Raw genomic sequence first — 21,682 nt, forward strand, 5'->3', positions numbered from 1 at the left:
TTTAGATGTTTGTTGCACTTGAAATAACATCTATTGGTTATCTATTGTTTCAAGAAATAGAGTTGATTTTTTTAATAAATTCTCTTTCTTCTTTCCTTTCAGGAGTTGGAATTTTCCAATTTGTTTGCTGTTCTTCACTGCATCCATTCATTCTTTGCTGCCAAGGTAGCTTGTTTGGACCCTCTATTTCTAGGCAGCCACGCCACTGCCTCTGCTGCTGCTACCAGCTCTGCTACCACAAGCAAAGGGAAGTATCCAACTTGACATGCTGAGCTCGTCATTGCCCCTTTGGATGACTGCAGAAGAACAGTCATTGTCTTGGTCAGTCTCCACCTGGAGAAACCAGAAAGCAGGACATCAACTGTGAAGTGAAATCGAAGCTTCAGCCGCAAAAAGGGTTATACCTCAAAAACACCTATGTTCTGGAAGGTACCTGTGAATAATCCTGGATAACAGACATCTTCATTCACACTCGATTCATATCGAGTTGTATCAGTACACTGCTTTAATCAAAAGTGATAACACGGAAGAGAAGATCCAAGTATGTATGTAAATAATATTAGAAAAATCGTAACCTACCTAAATGAATATCAATCAAATGGTTACTTCTGGTTTTTTAGATTATTTTGTATGCCAAATGCAATAGGCCACATTATGAATGAATGCATTATCATTGTAGTATAAGTGGTATAAAAGAGGAAAAAGAACCTGTGGCAAGAACATTAATATACAAAAACTCTCAAAGATAAAATCATTTTAATTTGCTGACATAAATTGTTCCTGCATTCTCAATCCACAAACTGACACTGACATAACACATTCTTCAAAATTATAAAATAGTTATAGACACTGTAAAAAGATCCTCGTATTGGCCGTTGGCAGGTGGGAGAAATGTGCTATTTTGCTCTTGATCACTGACACTAGTTGTTTGTTGTTTTTATCCGCCACTGTTGACAAAATGTGAAAAAATGTTAGTAATTCAATTATGAATGATAGAGGCCTTCATGGCCTCTCAATTTCTTCTTTAATTTCAATTAAATACATATTTCACCTAATGAGATTTATTAGTAACTTAAAAATGAACAACAATGTCAGTGACCGTCAAGAAGGAAATAGTGTCAATTAACATGATAAAAGAAACAAATATTTTTACTATCCTGTCTTTCGTACCAGTTTAATTATAAACGGCAATGTCCCTAAGTATATTTTGAACAAGAAATAGGGTGAGATCTGAAAATAGAATTTTTAAATCTTATAAATAATTATGTCATAAAAGTGCTTAAACTATGCGAAACTACGTGACTCATTTTTGTTATCTTAGAACTATAACTGTGGAGATAATAGAAATTTGAGGGCATTGGAGATACGCACATATTATGCACCTTTCAGGTGCTTCATTCTAATTTTATAACTTTGAAAAAAAATCCTTCGTCCATAATAGCTTTATGGAGATTTGCTGTGAAAAAAAAATATGCTGCCTATAGATTTAAAAAACTAATATTTTTAAAGATGTGTTCCCAGCTAACCGAACATTGAATATTTCTTTTAAGATAACTAAATATCCAATAAAGTCGTTAGATTTACTTCCTTCCTTCTTCCCTGCCTACCTGCCCTCCCATTTTTTCTCCCTCTCTCCCTCCCTCCCTCCTTCCTTGTTTTCTTCCCTTTTAAGAGGAAAATATCAAAAAAGGAGAAAACAAGTTATTTATTAAAAGTACATGAATCCATTTAAATTTTTAATAATAGAATTTGTATGAAATTTCCCCATAAAATTTCTCATTTATATCTGATTTATTATAAAAATATTAAATGGAAAAGCAAATGTGAAGATTCATAATTGTTCATAGACAAGATTTCAGTTGAATCTAGAAAACTTTATTAAAATATCTCTGGCAAATTGAGAAATACAGAATTTTTAATGTCATTAATTTTGACCACAAATGAAATCCATATGCATAATTAGGAAAGTTCTAGGAAATCACCGCTCATTATGTCTTGCTATAAATCAACTGCTAGTAGAAGGAATAAACCTGTCTTGGAAGAAATGCAAACAGGACTCCCTTCAAGCACTGTGAGCCTTAGGGCACATCTAGGGGGGAGGGGGGATCAGTCCCTGTGGAGCATGGCTTTTCAAGTACAGGGCTAGTACAAAAGTGGAGAGCCCTCAGGGAAAAGGATTAATTCAGGAGTTCAACAAAGTGCTCATATAAAGCAACAATTGCTATCCCGTTTCCCCAAAATAAGACAGTCTCTTATATTAATTTTTGCTCCCAAAGATGCGCTAGGTCTTATTTTCAGGGGATGTCTTAATTTCGGGGTATGTCTTATATTTCAGCAAGAGGCAAAACTGTAGGTAGGTCTTATTTTGGAGGGTGTCTTACTTTAGGGGAAACGGTAGGAAAGTGCAAGATAGGTCAGCATTTTGTTGTGTTCTACATAGCATCTTCATCGGACCTGACTTGGCAGTCCCTAATAACATGAACAATAGGTGATGAGAGGGCCTAGCACTCATGCTATCACCAGAAATCCATCAAAAATCAGCTTTTTTCCAGCTAGTAATGAACTTAAGGAAGGAGAATAGAAAAAGGTGTCTCCATTAGGATTCTGAGCAGTTGTTACTGGTTCCTTATTGAATCTTTGCTACTAATTGAATTCGTAGCTTAGTAAGCCTCATATTGAGGTAATATCAATAAATCCGTAGTGCAATAATGTGGTCTACAAGGAGATTTTGTCCACAATCCAAACAAAATGAAGTACATCAAAATTGAACATTAGAGCAATAGAATAATTAAAATATTGTGTCAAATTTTGTAAAATTTTCATTTTAAAATATACAAGACCATTTCATTAAATGACCTTTTATAAAATAAAGTATACTACCCTGTTTTCATGTGTATAATAGAATTCTTCACTATGAGATAAATGGGAGTACACACACACACACACACACACACAAAGGTAAGTAAAAAAGTATTGCTATGAGACCTCAGTTCACAATTCATGGGCTTATTCCAAACAAAATGTGTTTAAATATGTTTCTGTGTTCAATGGACGGCTACAGACAAGTTTTCTTGGTAATCTACTTGTCTTAGTCTCCCCAGGGTACCTTCATAGTCAAGCTCAAGTAACTGTACATTCTGAGAGAATCTGCCTGGTGGGTTACATTCAAAGCAGAGAGGTCAGCTCAGAAGGCTATGGGAATTATTCTATGTCAGGAGTCCCAGATACTCTTGATAGATTTTCTTAAAGCATGCTGGGTGATCACAGGGGTTTCTTATGAAATTTAAGAACATGAAACCTGTATCTATGAGTGAAGACAGTTCACCAAGGGTGTTTGTTTGTTTGTTTGTTTGTAAATCAAAACAATGCTCCTGATAATTCTTTGAGGGTAATAGGAATGTCATTGGGAAACTTACCCAGTCTATTAGACAAGCCCAACCATGTCCCTTTAGCCTTTAATTTGTTACCAAAACAAACAAACAAACAAACAAACAAACAAACAAAACAGCATTTATTATTATTTTTTTAAAAAAACAGCATTTAAAAGGAATATGATCTGAGTCTCCTGAGGGTGCCCAAATTGCCAGTTGGCATGTTATAAATCACAGAATACAGAATTCTCTGGGGAAGCGTGAGAGAGGCGGGAGTACCAGCTTCAGAAGCATGCGGGTCTGGGTAGAGTATACTTCAGGAAACAATAGCTTCACCATTTGATATCTATTTTTAAAATAATGGTCTGTATGATTTTGTACCAATACTTTTTACTTACCTTCTTGTGTGTGAGTATACACACATATACATAAACATATGTATACATATACATGTAATATATGTTATAACCTGCTGAAAAGGAGTTAAAGTACTTAGTAATGAAGATCAAAGACTGAAACTTTCAGTGCTACTTACACCTTAGAGAAAAAGAATACTCCTTACATTGGAAACAATGGAGTGCATCATGGTAAACAAAACATTTGAATCTATCAATGACTTTATTTTACTTGGATTCACAATTAACACCAATGAAAACAACAATCAATCTATCAAACAATGCATTGCGGTGAGCCAATTTGCCAAAATTAAACTTTTAAACAGCAAATCGGCCCGTTTAGACTGAGGTGCCCTTGACCCAAGTTATGTTATTTTTCGTGCCTCATATGCCTGTGAAGCTGAACAAAGAATAAGAAAAACCGAAGAAAAAATGATTCCCATGGAACTCTAATGTTGGTAAAGACTATTGTATGTAACATGGTCTATCAAGTGAATGAGCTGATCTATCTTGAATAAAGTTCAGTTAGAATCCTCTTACGAAGCAAGGATAGAGAGGTGGTGTCACTTATTTTGTCTATATTGTGTGGCAGTGTTCTGAAGAGGGCCAGATGCTGCACAAGAATACCATGCTTGGTGAGGCAGAGGGTCACAGAAACACAGTGAGATGTGCTCAAACAGAGCAAAGGAACACTGAGAACCACATAGTGCTTCCTTCCCCTGCGCACAGACAGACAGGGCGCCACGAGTGGGCGCCATGAGTGAGCACCAACCCAAGGCACCTCACACAACACGCATGATCAAATTCCCACCACTAGTTACATTTGAAAATATACTTAACTCACTAAAGTTACATTATAAAATAGAGTTCATAGACATACATTTAATATACTTTAAACTTACCATGTAAATTCTAACTGTGATTAAAACGAGTAACTATACCATTTTTATGATTCTTTTGCTACTATTGATAAAAAACCAATTGGCATAAATTAGCACATAATATGCCCAGTGGAATTGTTACCTGTTAGAAAAATGTTCTGACTTTTCATTAATTTAGCAATTAGTACTTAATGCTTTCTTTATCATGTGAACATTAGTCTGTGCCATTTGTTACAATATGAACTACTTGAACCAGAACTTTCAGATGAGAGCAAATCAGATAAATCCTTATTTCTCTTGTAATTTAGGTTTAACCGCATGAGATTTATGAAATCCTAGTTTCTTCATAGAACACATTTTAACACTAGAATGCTTAATTATGTGTTAACCTCTGCAGTGCCTTGGTACATAAACTTTTTCATCATTAAAGGCTTTATTTTAATGTACATAGTGCAATCTCAAAGGGACTATTATAGGTAGCTAAGTCAGGGAAGTCATTTAAAATATCATTTGGAAAATATGCTAGCTAATAAAATGAATGTTTTTTGCCTGAAAAAGAATAATAATCCAAGTCAGCTGTGGTGTATAAAAACAAGGGAATTTTAAATTTATTATATGATAACAAATATTTATTTCAAAAATACATGAATAGAAGATATAAGTATAATATGTACCCCAACATTTGCCGTGTAATATTTTATATGTGAGAAATATTAGCTAATGACTTCTAGGTAATAAATCAGACACGTACAAATGAACAGTTTTAAGTCTGCTCCTAAACAGCTGTTAAGCAACTAAGAAAGCAATTACCGAAAACAAATGCCAAGTCCGTATTAGCCATTAATCAGATCCATTTTTCTTTGGGTACACTATTTTATAGCTAGACATTTCCCTATTCATACTGACAGAGCATGTCTATAAACCTGCTTTACATTGACTGCTAAGTTCGAGGGAAGCTTGATTTATGACCGAGGAGAACTCATGCTCATAACAATATGTAGAAATCACTGCGACAAAGCCGCAGTGTGGAGGAGAAGCTTTAAAGCCCGAGGAGAATATTGTGCTTAATTTTTAAGGTAAGTATAGATTTTGCCATGTTGGTAAACTTCCATCGTTTTGTTACAATAAAAACTATTGTAGGTAATGAACTATCCTTAAGAAATTACTTTATTTATACCTCTAAAATTCCTATTTATGACTTACTCATATTTCTTAATAATTTCAAATCATAATATCACTTATTTTCACATTGGGATTTGATTTTGCATATAAATAAGATAAAATGCTATGTTTTGTATATTAAAGTTATCAGAAATATATAATGTAAATATATTTATTTCATTTTAAATTGTTTTGGTGGATGTTTGTAAAATGTAAATATATAGCTGTGACAAAATCTTGTCACTTTGTTCCTGAAGTTCATTAATGTAATACTAATATTAATGTTCCTTTTTTAATGATGCATTCTAGAAAATTAAAAAGTAATTTTTCATAGATGTGTACTTTTAATTGGGGGGATTAGTTAGTGAGATCTATTTATTTATTTAAGCATGATTCTGAGCACATTTACTGCAATGAGAAAGTACAACTATAGTCAGTCCATCTTAAAGTGGAGAACATCAGGGACAGAATTATTCTGGTTCAACAGTACTACTGAAGATTACATATGCACCCCCTGAAGCATCTGAAATCTTGAAGAAATATATCTTCCAAGTTAATTAAGCAACCAAGGAGTTACAAGTTTTGAAATTGAGATCATTTTCATATTTTTAACCAGAGGCCAGTCAGTCGATTCCAATTCATGGCAACACAATATATGCCATAATAAATTTGTGTTCCATGGTTTCAAATGGCTGATGTTTCAGAAGTAGATATCTCAGACTTCCTTGTGAGGTACCCCTGGATTGCTCCAACCCATCCAGTTTCCGTTTTCAGGTAAGCACATGATCAGTTAAACCTGGGTGGGTGGTGAGATGGGCCTTTACGAAGAGGTTGAACTGACAAGAAGTCTTTGTCAGGTCCTTATCACTCCATGTGACATACAACTACAGGTCTCCCTCAGGTATCGCAGAATCATAAAGGAAATGAGCAGAGAAATCATCTCAGAGCAAGTCTGAGATTCATGTTCTTTCAGTTTAGATTTCTAAATGAACATATTTACCATCCTTCATTTTTATTATTTTTCCCTTTTATTAAAGAAAAATGTTTCTGAGAAAAAGGTCAAGTCTTTCACATGCAGTTTCAGCAATTTAAATGAAATTACACAAAATAAAACAAATGGAGACTGTGTTAGTCTGGGTGGACTAGAGAAATAAATCCATAGAAATATGTGTTTAAGAGAGAGTTTTATATAAAAGGGTAACTGTATATTAAGAAAGCATCCCGACCCAGTCCAGTCCAAGCCCATAAATCCAATATTAGCCCATATGTCCAATACTGATCTGTAAAGTCCTCTTCAAACTCACGACACACATACAATGAAGCTGAATGCAGGACGATCACAGGCAAGTGGATAGAAAGTCTTTGGATCCAGTAAAGGTGTAAGCATCTCTGTGCTGGCAGGGGTCTCCCCATGGCTGCTCCAGCACCCAGGGCTACATAGGGTAGATCCATGTGGCTTCTCCTCAGGAATGTCTCACAGGGAATCAGCCTTGTCAGTAGTGAGTCTCCAAGGGAGTGAGCTGAGAGAGAGAAGTCTTCTGCCTCCAAGGAGGAAATAAACAACAACAGGATTTCCCAGAATTCTTAGGAGAAGGCTGTGCCCACACAGAGGCCCCATTGACTATCTCTGGATTAACAGACCAGGCTCCACCCCTACACACTTAATCCTCTCAAGTCCAAAATTGACACCAGATTAGGTAACTACCACAGAGACTTTATTAAATTTCATCATCAAAATATGTAAATACATTATGTATGGCCATACAGTTTTAAAATTTTTTAAATAAAATTAACCAGAAAAAAAAATTGACTACTGTGTGGGAAAAATATATTTTAAAAGATTGGTAAAATGAGGAAAATTATTTAAGTGGAGGGGTGTATAACATTGTAAAGAATTGAACATTTAATTGTGCTCATGCAGACACTGCACAAAGTAAGACGCCGTCATTGAAGAATAACAGGACGCTGCACAGTTCACAATTAGGAGAGGTGTGCATCAGGGTTATATCCCCTCATGCTTATTCAGCCTGTATATTGAGCACTTAATCTGAGAAATTGGACTACAGGGCTCATTAGCAACCTGTGAAGTGCTTATGATGCGACCTTGTTCACTAAAATCAACAGACCTTGAGAACTTGCTATCAATGACCACAGCCTCTTTTATGCTTACAACTCAATGTAGACACAGCAAAAATACTCACAAATGGACCAATAGACATGGCCATAATGATAAAGGGAGAAAAGAGCAAAGCTGTTAAGGATTTAATGTTACTTTCATCCCCAACCAGAACTTAAGGAGTCAGCAGATAATTGAATTATATGATAGTTGAATTGTAGGTCAATAAAACTATAGGGGGGAAAAGACATCAAGAAGTGTTTTGCTGTGGGAAAATCTGCTGCAAACGACCTCTGTAAAGTGTCCAAAGATGTACATGACCCAAATAATGATATTTTAATCCCTTCAAATGCGTGTGAAAGTTGGACAATGTAACACTGAAGACCAGAGAAGTGATGCACTTGGAAGAACTACAGTCATAATCCTTGTTAAGCGAGGATGGCAAGATTTCATCTCACTGACTTTGCACACATTAACAGAACTGTTTGTTCGGAGGCCGTCACGCTCAGAGGAGAGTCAGTTCCAGGAGACTCCAGCCTCATGAAAACCGAGAGGACGGCCCGAGGTCAGGCAGTCTGTTTAATATCTATATGAGTTGAAGCCAATTAGTGTCATCTAAACCTAACTCCATTTTAGCAAAAGGTAAAACCATATATGTTTAAAAATAATTGTGCAATCAAACATCAAGGATAATCTTTTCCCTCCTTTTTAGTGAAGAGAAGCGTTTTTAAAAAATCACTCTTTACAAAGTACAGGTCTGAGATTTTTGAGAAATGAAAATGATTGTGTAGTCTTACAAAGAAAGACATGGAAAGGTTCGATCTCACCAATATCCTCTTGAGTGTACCTTTGTAGACAACTCCTTCCTTTGCTCCCAAGCCCCTGAGAATCACGAGATGTTTTCTATTTTCAGTTTTATCATTTCCAAAATGATTCTATAGTATCTTGAATGTAACGCTTTTTCAAAAGTAGAACTATCTTGAGAAGAAGAGAACCATGGGATCCAGGGCAGCAGAGCAGGTGATCCCGTGAAGGCATTTTTCTATCAAAGAGGCAAGGTTCAGGGAGGATCCACTGCAGACCTGAAGCTCTCCGGCGTGTTTCCACCCTGACCTTCTCAGGACAGTGCTACCCAGAGGCAACAGTGACATAAAGATGACTTCTGACAGGAACCATGTAGCACATGTCCTAAGACAGACTTAACACGAGTGATTTGGGGAGGAGTACACAGTTCCCTTTAGAGAAACTGTTGCTATTCTCGACTGTTTTTTCAATAAATGATCATCGCTATCACATTGTCAACACAGTGAGGGTGGATATGCTTACTTTCTCTCTTCTAACTTAAAGAAGTGATCTATTTGAAAAAGATATAAAAGGTAGAATTTAAAAGGTTTAGAGCTTATATTAGAATGGGAGAGAAGGAAGCTGGGGGTAAGTTGCTATTTATCAAGTGAGGTAATTGTAGTATGGGAATAAAGAGATTGTTATGTGTCAAGTGAACCCTACTTATTAAACATTACAAAATATAAACTAAATATAAATGAAGGAATAATTCACATTGCCTGTATCTTTCTTAATGTCCTCCTTCTAACAAAAACAAAACAGAACAAAAGCACTGACATCAAGTGGATTCCAACTCACAGGTTCACTATACAGAGATCTGAGGAGGCAAATTTATAGAGAAGATCGTGCCCTCGTTCTCCCATAGAGCAGCAGGTGGGTTGAATTGCAGACCTTCCAGTTAGCCATTCCACCTTCACCAGAGAGCATCCAGGACCGTCTCTTCCTCAGAATTCCTTTTACAGAATCACAGAAACAATCGGTCGTGGCCTCCAAGGTAGCATGTCCACTGGAAATTAAGTAGCTTATCTTCCTGTCAAGTTTTATAGGTAGCATACTACATTATTCTACTTCTGCAATGTGTTCAAAATGGCAAAATTAATACAGTAGAAAATAGGCTAGCTTTTCCCATATGTTATATATGGGATAAAGACAGCGATTTGCCAATAAAATAATAGCACCTGAAAGCTGTTTATGGTAATGTAGAATTCCCAATCTTGATTTCCATAGTGATTACACTAATTCACACATGTGATAAGCTATTTTATGATCATAAGGTGCCATTGTACATATATCAAGAGGCAATTATGCAAACAGAAACACTGCAGTTTACAATCTGAAAGGGGGAACATGACGGTTATGTTCTCTTACCATATGTAGTCAATCCATATGCTGAGCAAATCATCAGAGAAGCTGGCTTATCTGAAGAGTGTGGCATGAGGATCGAAGGAAGGCTTATTAACACCCTGTGATATGCAGCTGACACAACCTGGCTTGCTGGAAGTGAGAAGACTTAAAGCACTTGCTGATGAAGAACAAGGATTGTAGCCTTCAGTATGGATTATGACTCAATGTAAAGAAGACCAAAATCTTCACCATTTGACATTATGATAAATGGAGTAAAGGTTGAAGTTGGTGAGGAATTTGTCTTTGCTTAATCCACAGTCAATGCTCTTACAAGCAGCATTCAAGAGATCAAAAGGTGAATTGCATTAGGCAAATCTACTGTGCAAAACCTCTTTAGAGTATTGAAAAGCTAGGATGTTACTTTGAGGACTAAGGTGTGCCTAATCCAAGCCATGACATTTTCAATTGCTTCATATGCATAAGAAAGTTGGACATTAAATAAGAAAGAATGGATGTATCTGAATTGTGGCGCTAGAGAAGAATACTGAAAGAGCCATGAACTCACAAAAGGACAAACTGATCTGTATTGGAAGAAATGTAGCCAGAATGCTACTTCATGGCATGGACGGCAAGACTTTATCTTATATTCTTTTGCAATGTCGGGAGAGACCAGGCCCTGCAGAAGGACGCCAGGCTTGGGAAAGTGAAGGGGCAGTGAAAGAGAGCAAGGTGCCAAATGAGACAGGCTGCCACAGTGGCTGCCACAATGCACTCAGGCACAGCAATCACTGAGGATGCTTCAGGACCGGGCAGCGTTTCACTCTGCCCTTCACAGAGTCATTATGGGTTTGAACTGACTCAAAAACACCTAACAACAAATGTGCCATGCATGCATGACAGATTTCTAGTTGCAAAATGAATCACTTGTGGAACCTTGATTGACTCTATAGAGAACTGTACTGTATTTTTAAGTACTTGTGAATCTATATTTACTGCAAAATAAAATATTTAAAGTACATATCAATGAATACGACTTAAAAACTATTCATGAAGACAGAAATCAATAATTTAGAATTAATTAGAATTTAAAACATATGCTTTTTTAAAAAGATATGAAAAGGAATCCAAAAACTGGAAAAAAAATACGTATTTGGGAATTAAACACTTCAAAAGTGATTTATACTCTGAATACATAAATAATTACCTGAAATTAACATTAAGATTTCTGTTAAAATATTAGAAAACAGGATAACATATGGAATGGAACCTCTTAGAAACAGGATACACTCAAGGAAAATAAGCCCATTGAAACCATTTAACACCATCGGGCAGCCTAGAAAGTCACAGCATAATCACGGTGATGTATCACTACATACTTTCAAAACGAACAAGAACAAAAACCCTGAAACTCATTTCCATCAAGTCAAGTCCACTTCACAGCAAGCCTACGTGAAAGAGCAGAACTGCTCGTGTGGGTTTCCAAAACTGTAAATCGAGACGGGAGCAGAAAGCCTCAGCATTTCCCCACAGAACTCGTGCTGGTTTTGTACTGCTGACTTCGCTGTAAACAGCCCACTTGTAACCCACTATGCCACCAGAGCTCCTTTGTGTACTGGTGACAATCAGAAGTACTACCAATACTGACAGTGGGACTGTTGAATGCTATAGCTGCTCTGAACCATACATTAATAATTTTTAATAAACATACACTTAGCACCTTCTTATTCCAAACACAAATAAACTCACTGCCTTTGAGTTTATTCCAACTCATCGTGACCCTATATAGGATTTCTGAGGCTTTGTAAATCTTTATAAAATGAGACGACTTCATTTTTCTCCCCAGAGGAGGCTGGTGTGCTTGAAGCATTGACCTTGTGGTTAGCAGCCCAACGCTCACCTGATTGCACCACGACCTTACCACAGAGCGCAGTACTTGAACATATTTATGTTTTAGAACATTTCTACATCTGTTGTAGCACATTTTCAAGGATACCATAATTGTACAACACATATCATCAGGTTAGTAATGAATAAGAACTTCTGCCCCAGAAACATTTTATGATAGTAAAGATAAAAATATTCCTCACACCCACTAAGAATTTCTTATATATCTAGATAATAAAGTTGTATATATTCCCCAGAGGAGAAAATAGGCAGTTTTGGAAGCAACTCTTCTTATATATAGTTCAGATATTTCTGAGCTTATCTGTATGAAGTAAAGTACCTAAGAATTCCTCCAAGTTTTTCATAAAAACCCCACTACACATAATTATGTTGCTGTTTTGTTGACACAAAGACTGACGCTTTGCTACATACACTGTCAGTAACCATCTGAATGATTGTATAAAAATAATAGCAATGGAAACAAAAACTGAACCTGTGATTCCTTCTAATTGACAGCTGAGAATTGTGTGGTTCTTAACGTTCTTTATAGCATTATCTTTCTGATTGATTATACATTTTTAGTTTCATTATGAATGAGAAAACCTGTCTCCTTTCCTTCAACAGATATTTATTTTTAACTATTAAGAATTGAGCATGTGCATATATTTACAGGTTAATATTAAGGTAGCAGATGGACATTGGGCCTCCACTCAAGTACTCCCTCAATGCAAGTAGACTTTGTTCTAATACACTGGCATTCCATTATGCTCACAATAGCTGAAAACAAAGTGGGTGCATACACAAATATGGTGAAGAAAACTGATGGATCCCGGCCCTTAAAAGATATAGCATCTGGGATCTTAAAGACTTGAAGGTAAACAAGTGACCATCTAGCTCAGAAGCAACAAAACCCCCATGGAAGAAGCACACCAGCCTGTGTGATTATGAGGTGCAGAAGAGATCAGTTATCAGGCATCAAAGAACAAAAATCATATCATTGTGAATGAGGGAGAGTGCAGAGTGGGAACCCAAAGCCCATCTGTAAGCAACTGGACATCCCCTTATGGAAGGGTCACAGGGAGGAGACGAGCCAGTCAAGGTGCAGTGTAGCAATGATTAAACTTACAACATTCCTCTAGTTCCTCATGCTCCCCACCACCCAACCCCCACTCTCATGATCCCAATTCTACCTTACAAATCTGGCTAGACAAGAGGATGTACAATGGTACAGATAGGAAATGGAAACACAGGGAATCCAGGAGAGATAATCCCTTCAGGACCAGTGGTGAGAGTGGCCATACTGGGAGTGTAGAGGGAGGGTTGGGTAGAAATAGGGAACTGATTACAGGGATCTACATATAACCTTCTCCCTGGGGGATGGACAACAGAAAAGTGGGTGAAGAGAGATGTTGGGCAGTGTAATATATGACAAAATAATAATTTATAAATTATCAAGGGTTCCTGAGGGAGTGGGGAGTGGGGAGGGAGGGGAAAAATGAAGAGTTGATGCCAAGGGCTTACGTGGAGAGCAAATGTTTTGAGAATGATGAGGGTAACGAATGTACAAATGTGCTTTATGCAACTTAATGTATGTATGGGTTGTGATAAAAGTTGTATGAGCCCCTAATAAAATGATTTTAAAAATTCGTAGGGGAAAAAAAAAAGATAACTACTCACGACACATGGAATCCAGGAACAGGAATGGTAGTAGCAATATCAGGAGAGCTAGGGGAATGGTGAGGGAGGAGGGGAGGAAGGGGAAACTCATCCTAATGATCAACACACAACCACACACACCCATCCAGGGGGAAGAACAACAGAAACCATGGGCGATGGGAGACAGTGGTCAGTGTAAGATGTGAAAACAATAATAATTTACAATTTATCAAGGGGTCAAGAGGTTGGAGAGAGGGAGGGAAAAAAGAGGAGCTGATACCAAGGGTTTAATAGAAAATAAATGTCTAGAAAAGCATTGTGGCAACATATGTACAAATATGCTTGATATAACTGATGTATGGATTGTTATAAGAGGTGTAATAAAATGAGCCCCCAATAAAATGATCTTTAAAAAAAAAAGAATTGGGCATGTAGAAAGTTCTATAGTTAACCAACAGGCTTGATAGAATGAGTACTTCATTTCCATAGTTGACATTAACCATTGGAGAATCTTGAACTGCATAAAGAATTTTTCTGTCTTATATTCATAATTCTTGAATGAAAAGCATCAACCCAGAACAGACAAGCTTGATGACGTATCTCAGGATAAACAAAACAATGACTTCTGAATCTAAAAAGTCCCTTAAAGCTCTGCCCAAGACTGGGTTCTCTTCAAAAGCAAACCCCGTGAAGCTTACATACAGAGTGGTTTATATCACACAGTGGTAGAAGCAGGCCTGCTCCAAGTCTGTGGATCAAATGTCAGACTGTAGGCTTCTCTTGACTTATGGAGCTACAGAGGTCAAGGCACTAAGGGTTGATGGTCCGCTGACAGCCTCTGACTTCAAGTTCAGCAGCCAATAAAGAAGTCCACTGGTTCAAGTCCAAATAACTAGATTTATGAGCCAGATGCGGAATCCCGATCCAGCAAAAAGAAAGCAAGCTTTTTTCATGTATACATTTGTATTGCATGCAAGCCCCCAGCTAAGGAGGCTCACCATAGAGGATTACTCTATCTTAACTGTCAAACCACTGAGACTACTGGTTCAGCCAATTTGACACGAAATCTTAACTATCACAGGTTCTTTAACCATTCATCATGTTACAAATAGTTAGAAGCTGTATGAAACAGGGTTTGACCACGGTGGAAGAAGCAACAGGATCTACATATAACTACAAAGAGAAATTCTCAGAATTTGACATTACTTGCCTTTGAAAGCTGATTAAATAACCTTCATGGGTCTATTATTGGATTCAGCTCTGATGCTCGAGATTAAATTTTGCAAAGTAGACAATAGAGGAGGGAAGTTGGTGTAAATGTGTATAAACAATATTGAGTCATAGACTGAGTGGGGATCCGTAAGGATGGGCCAAATGCCATGTGACCTCACATTACCCTAAAGTTTAGCAGTGTGTGAGTTCTGCAGAAGGAGCTGTAACCCTATGGCACAGAGTCAGGCATGCACAACCAAAAAAAAAAAAAAAAAACAGAAGTTAAGGGAGCATTTAGAAAGAAAATGGACTCTTTCAGCAAGCTATGAGTCTTTGATTCCATCTCATTGATAGGTGACAATTGATGGTTCTTAAAGCTTTTTACAGCATTAACTTTCTGATTGATTATGCAATCTGATTGATTATAGATTTGTTTCATTATGAATGAGAAAATCTATTCCCTTTCCATCAACAGATATTTATTTTCAATGATCAAGAATTGAGTATTTAGAAAATTAGGTAAGCGAAGGTTCACAACAAACAGTAAACAAACAAACAAAAATGTATTGGTGAGAATGGATGGGGGTTGGAGTGGAGACCCAAAGCCCATCTATGGACAATGGAACATACCCCCACAGAGGGGTCACAGGGAGGGGGTGAGTGAATCAGGATGCAGTAAAGCACTAATGGGTCATGAAATATACCTCTGAACCCTTGAGGCCTCCTCACCCCCCCTGCTATCATGACCCCAGGGCCGTTTCCCAATCCAGACTGGACAGGAGCATGTACATAGGTATAGGCGAGAGATAAAACTCACAGCACATGGAACCCAGGAACAGGAATGGGAATAGAGATAACAAAAGGGGAGGGGGAAGGGGGAGAGAATTGGGGAGGGAAGGAGGGAGAAACTGATCGCAATTAACGGCACATAACCACCTATCCCCATCCAGAGGGAAGAACAACGGAAACCAGAGGGGAAGAGAGACAGTGGTCGGTGTGAGATTTGAAAATAATCAACAATCTACAATCTATCAAGGGGCCACGAGGGTTAGGGGAATGGGAGCAGGGAGGGGGGAAATGAGGAGCTGATCCCAAGGGCTCAATGGAAAGTAGGTGTCTAGAAAAGAATGATGGGATATATGTACTTATATATTTGGATATGATTGATGTATGGATTGAAACAATAGTTATAAGATCCCCCAATAAAATGATTTTTTATTAAAAGAAGAAAATTCTGTAATCACCAATAGCCTTGATAGAATGACTACTTCATTTCCATATTTGCAATTAACCATTGGAGAATCTTGATGAACTGCAAAAAGAATTTTTCTGTCTTGTATTCATATTTCTTATATGAAAAGCATCAACCTAGAGCAGATATGCTTGATGACTTCTCTCAGGAAAAATAAAACAATGACTTCTGAATCCGAAAAGACCCTTACAGCTCTGCCTAAGACTGGGTTCTCTTCGAAAGCAACCCCCCCGTAAAGCTTAGATACAGAGAGGTTTGTATGACGCAGTTGTAGAGGCAAATATGTTCCAAGTCTGTGGGTCAAATTCTCTTGACTTGTGTAAGGGCAGAGGCTGCCGATTCTAAGGCCGTCGATCAGATCGTAGCCTCTGGCCATGAATGAATTTCAAGTCAGCAGGTAAGATGGCAGACTGGCCTCTTGCCAAAAAGCTGAGTCAGCAGATAAAAAGTGATGGGGTTGCAACCATTTCTGTTGGCTCTCTTCCTTATTTGGCGCATAAAAGCAGTGCAGCCAGTGGCAGATTGCCCAATAAACTAGTCAAGCACAAGCTTAAGGCATCAAGAAAACAGAAGCACGATTTACCCAAAGCAAAGGCTCCTAGATGCCAAGCAGACCCACAAGGAAAAGCAAGCACCCAAAAGGAAGGAAACAGGCAGGGCATGAAAGTAAATGTATACTGTTTAACACATGTGATAGAAAATAATGCATATTTTCTTTTTCAATTCATACCTATCATTATCATCCCACCTTTAGTTCTTTTTAAAATAAAATGTTGAAGTTTACTGAACATGGTAAGGCAGGAGAGTGTGGCTGAGCAATGCTCATACAAATTCACTGCCCCATTTCTCCCTGGAGAGGGAGTTAAACCAGCACAAATCACCCCAAATCTTAGGGTCTATTATTATTGACTACAAAAAAATATATACCAGCGACATTTTAATTACATGACCTGTGTAGTACCTGCTCAGAGCTAACTTGTATCCTCAAAGGGATCATATTCTTGCGTCATGCTCCTTGGAATGTCACAACCTATCAGGTAGCAGCTGCAGTTCAATGAACTCTGAAATCCGGTGAGTATGCAACACACAGTGGAGGTGTGTGGGGGGCTGCCAACAAATATCAGTCTCAATTAAATGAAATTATTTCTATTTTGTGAATATAATTTCCTTTGATTTCTCAGTTCCCAAACAAAAACATGTTTTAAATTAATTTTTTCATACCTTAAAATCCACCAGCTTCCCTGAGATAGAAACAAGGTTGTCTGCTCCTATAAAGATTTTCCATCTCAGAAACTCTCTACAGAGTTGCTATGAGATAGAATCAAGTCTATGACAATGGATTTGGTCTTTGGATTTACATCACTCAAATTTCTTTGCTACTTTCGAATTAAATTTAAAAGGTGACACCATTTTAAGTAAAATTAAATGATAATCCCCCAATAAAATGATTTTAAAAAAAGAAAGAAAGAAATTGATCTAGGACCAAAAAAAAAAATGAAATGATAGCAACAAAGTAGAGCACGCACGCGCACACACACACACACAGACACACACAGAGAAAGCTCGTATGAGATAAAAATAAAAGGATTGGTGAATCCCTAAAGAAAATTATAACATCAATTTCCTCCTTAAAACAAAATGAGTTAGAATAGACTTGTTCCATTGAATAATTGAGTGTAATGGGTGCAGATTCTTGTACTGTACTATGACAACTGCTAGTACCAAATTACCAATAGCAATTAATACAAATACAACAGAATGTGTCCAGATTCTGCATTTATTCCTTCCACTAGTAAAAATAGTTATTTGAAACTGCTGACATTGATTATCACAGCCCAAAGCATAGTCCACCTCATCACCAAGATGCCTGGCAGAAAATCCCAAAGACTTGAAAAAATATTTTTGGAAGTAATCTAAAGATCTGGCAACAATACAGCGTACTAAATTAACGTATAACAATCAATCAGATTCCTATGTAGTAAAAAGAGAGCTCGGTGGTGTAGTGCTTCTGCGTCGGCTGTGACAAATGCATAGGGAATGTTCACCAAACTCAGGGTTTTTTTTCCCACTGGCGTATGTGCATTTTCTCATAATATCCTGCAAGGAACATGCGATGTTCCAGGTGTGTTCATGGAAGATTATTGTGTGCACTTCTGTATAACTCGAGTGCATTGTAAATCTCCCTTATGCATTGTGGGCTCTGAAGCTCGGGGGAATGCTAAGCGGAAAGTGAGGTTGGCTTCCTTGTCTAGACATTCCGTACTACTACATCCCTATTTTGCATTTAACTTAAAAGCCATGTAGGAAGATCAACATTTAAAAATTGTGAGGGAAATCTTATAATCTTCACCTGGAATATGGTTTTAAGCATGCATACATGCATATGTAAAAGGTCACTGAATTACACATGGGACATTTGTGAATATTACTATATTTAAATTATATACCAATGAAAATAATTTAAATATGTGATAGATAAGCGTCACTGAATTATATATTTATAGATGTGACTCTATACGTCACACACACACACACCCTAATGGTGGAGTGGGTTATGTTTGGGATTGCTAACTGAAAAGTTAGCTGTTCAAATCTATCAGTCACTCCATGAGAGAAAAATACGGCTTTCTGGTGGGAGTCTGGGATAGGGGGCGGGGTGAGGGCACAAAGAGGAGCTGGGTATGCAAAGAGGGCTCAAATAGAAGGTAAAAGTTTAGAAAATGATGATGGAACATGTGCACAAATATTTGATACAATTGATATATGGAATGTTATTAAGAGCTGTAAGAGCCCCCGATAAAATGGTTTAAAGAATTTTAAAAAGTAGAAGGACCTCAACAAGATAGCCTGACACAGGCGCCACAATAATGGACGCAGCCAACCTCCCACTTTCCGGGGTGCGCAGACCTGGGCAGCATTTCGTTGTGTTGCAAATGGAGTTCCTGTCAGGGGAAAGGACTCTAAGTGACCTAACTCCCACATCAGCCGTCATCACCACTCATAGTCTCCTACACATAATTCTGACTTCCATGCTTTGAAACATAAAAGACTGGGACAAATACTGTCACAGTAAAATAAAAATTTAAAAAAAAATAAGGCTTTCTGCTCCCATTAAAAGTTGCAGCCTCAGAAACCTAAAGGGGAAGCTCTCCCCTGTCCTGCAGGGTTACTGTGAATCAGAATCAACTGGCAGTGAAGATGCATATATAGACATTTCCTCAAATTCGCCTATAAAGCAGACTAACTAGCCATATGACAATTAACAGACAGCATCTTTTAGCATTACAATGACTACCTTTCCCCCATAACGTCACAGAGATCTGGACAGATTCCCAGAAGTTATAGGAATCCCATGTTTTCCGTAATAGCACCAGAGTAAGCAGAAGGGAGGTGCAAACGTTTGAGTATCCTGAGAAAGAGACCCAGCAGTCTACCTGTCAGCATTTCCCGGGCAGACAAAGGAGTCTTAGAAAACAGCCATTGGTGTAGGGAGCGTGTCCCCTCTAATTTCTGGTGACACTGAGAGACTGAGACCAGGGAGCATTCTAAGATCAGGTGGTGCAGGAACTGTCTGGTCTTATAGGTTATCCACCCACCAGTGTACTGGTTTCTCTATTGCAAACATTCCCATTGAGAGAAACAATTTGGAATAAAATCCATTTTTATCAGGACAGGGAGAATATGGGCAAAGAAGGAGGTTGTTTGTCTTAGGAAAAAGCTCTAGAGAAAAAGTAAGAGCATTTAGGAGAGCAGTCACTCATTAATTGCCAAAATATATTTATGAACAAATGACAACAAAAGTAGATATTTTAGAATTCAAGGAAAAAAGGAAAGAAATAAAACCACCCAATTTCAATACTAAAAAATCCATTTTGTTCTAAAAGCACATTTAATAACAGGCTAATATTTGAGGGGAAAATTGTATGACAAGAAAATTTCAGTTAAATCTTCAACTAAGGAAAAATGTTATATTGCTAATATAGCTAATATAGTGATTGATATATAGCTAATATAGTAATTGCATATTAGTTATCTGCTGAAGTTTTAGAGCATTATGTACATACGGAATACTTACTTTAATCATAAAAAATAAATTTTCTTTATACTTTTTGAATCCTTCTTTAGCGTGTATTTACTTCACGTTACCATGTCCCAAGGTCTGAGATAAGGAGCTCAGTTACTATGGTGAAATGTGGAGATGCTATTAATCCCCCCATGAAATTTTCAGCATCTTGAGAAAGGAAGACAATTTGAAATAGAGAAAATAAAAAATCATAAATCCTGAAAGATGAGCGCATATTAGTTAGATTAAGGGGAGATGAGAAGTGGAGAGAAATGGAGTAGTGATATTTCAGGATGCTATAAAAACAAGGTGGAGTTTACAGTGAACAGAAAATGAACACAGCTTAGTTATAGTGTATGTAAGAGACGCGGAACTGGCTGATAACTGGGATGGCAGGTGGACAAGATCAAAGTCATTTTAAAAAGAAGTTTAAGTGATAATGTCCTTTAAATAAACTTTTCAAAATGGAATTATTTTAAACAAAGCAAAAGGAATTCTTCTTTCCTCTTACAGCCATAAATATGAGAGTTAAATGTCCTCAATTTTGAAATGCTAACTTATGTAATCCTAAATATCAATTTGCTAGATAATCTTTCCGATCTCTGTAGCAAGTAATGCTTCTTTTATTATTATAATAAAATACAATGGCAGCGAAATCCATTTACTTTGTCCTCCTTTGTTTATTTTTTATTCCCCTAACATGCCATGAGGAACCTCTTTTATTTTAGTAAACTAATATTCATCTGGTAATAACTATAGTATGTTTTCTTTGGCCAATTTTGTTCCCATCATATAAATGCTAATTATTCTATCATCCCCTTGGTAAATGGACTTTTATTACCAACAATCTGACAGGCATTATGTAAGTCCCTCAAAGTGAGCCAAAAATCACTGTTTCTTGTCCTTGTGGGGTCTAAAGTTTAGTAACAAAGCAGACATCAATGAAAGCATCAGTCAGATAAAGACAAAGTTACATTTTTTAAAGCGGTACAAAGTACTATCATTTCAGATTATATGGTAGAAGATTCCAGATGAGATTGCACAAACATTCTTCTCTGAGGGCAGGGTGATAAGCTTACGTAGGAGCTAAGAACGGGCTACCGTAGGAAGAAGGGGAAATGGGTTAGAAAAAAATAATAACAAGTTGGCCAAAAGATCTGAAGAGAAAGAGACTGTAGAAACACGTGTGAGCAATAAAAAAGTGCGTATTATGATGTATGGGTGAGGCAGCAGCTGTCTGACTCTGGACTTTGTTTCAAGGACAGGGACAGGCATTGACTAAGATGGTGTGAGATAATTGTGATATAGTGGGCTGATTGATATGTTTACATTTACATTTTTAAAAGAAAATTATTTATAGTGAGTGAGTAGGTGAGTGGGTAAAAGCTGAAAAACACAGAGAGAAGTAACAGCACTTTGAGAATGAGGGTGGTGAGAAATAATCCATATTTTGACATTGCATTTCTAAGTCTTCTTTCTGATCTGAATATAAGTTATCCTTTAC

The 21,682-nt window shown here is 37.2% G+C and overlaps 1 protein-coding gene across 2 annotated transcripts in view; it reads left to right on the forward strand.

Moving 5' to 3' along the window:
• SNTG1 (syntrophin gamma 1) overlaps positions 1–264 on the forward strand; it is a 233,717-nt gene extending 233,453 nt beyond the window's left edge. For both annotated transcript variants that reach the window (XM_075550673.1, XM_075550674.1), the window contains one exon: positions 103–264. In XM_075550673.1, coding sequence (XP_075406788.1) covers positions 103–264 — 162 coding nt within the window. The remainder of the gene's footprint in view (positions 1–102) is intronic.
• Positions 265–21,682: the final 21,418 nt, after the last annotated feature.

The sequence above is a fragment of the Tenrec ecaudatus genome, chromosome 5 (genome assembly GCF_050624435.1).
Source record: "Tenrec ecaudatus isolate mTenEca1 chromosome 5, mTenEca1.hap1, whole genome shotgun sequence".
Classification (NCBI taxonomy): domain Eukaryota; kingdom Metazoa; phylum Chordata; class Mammalia; order Afrosoricida; family Tenrecidae; genus Tenrec; species Tenrec ecaudatus.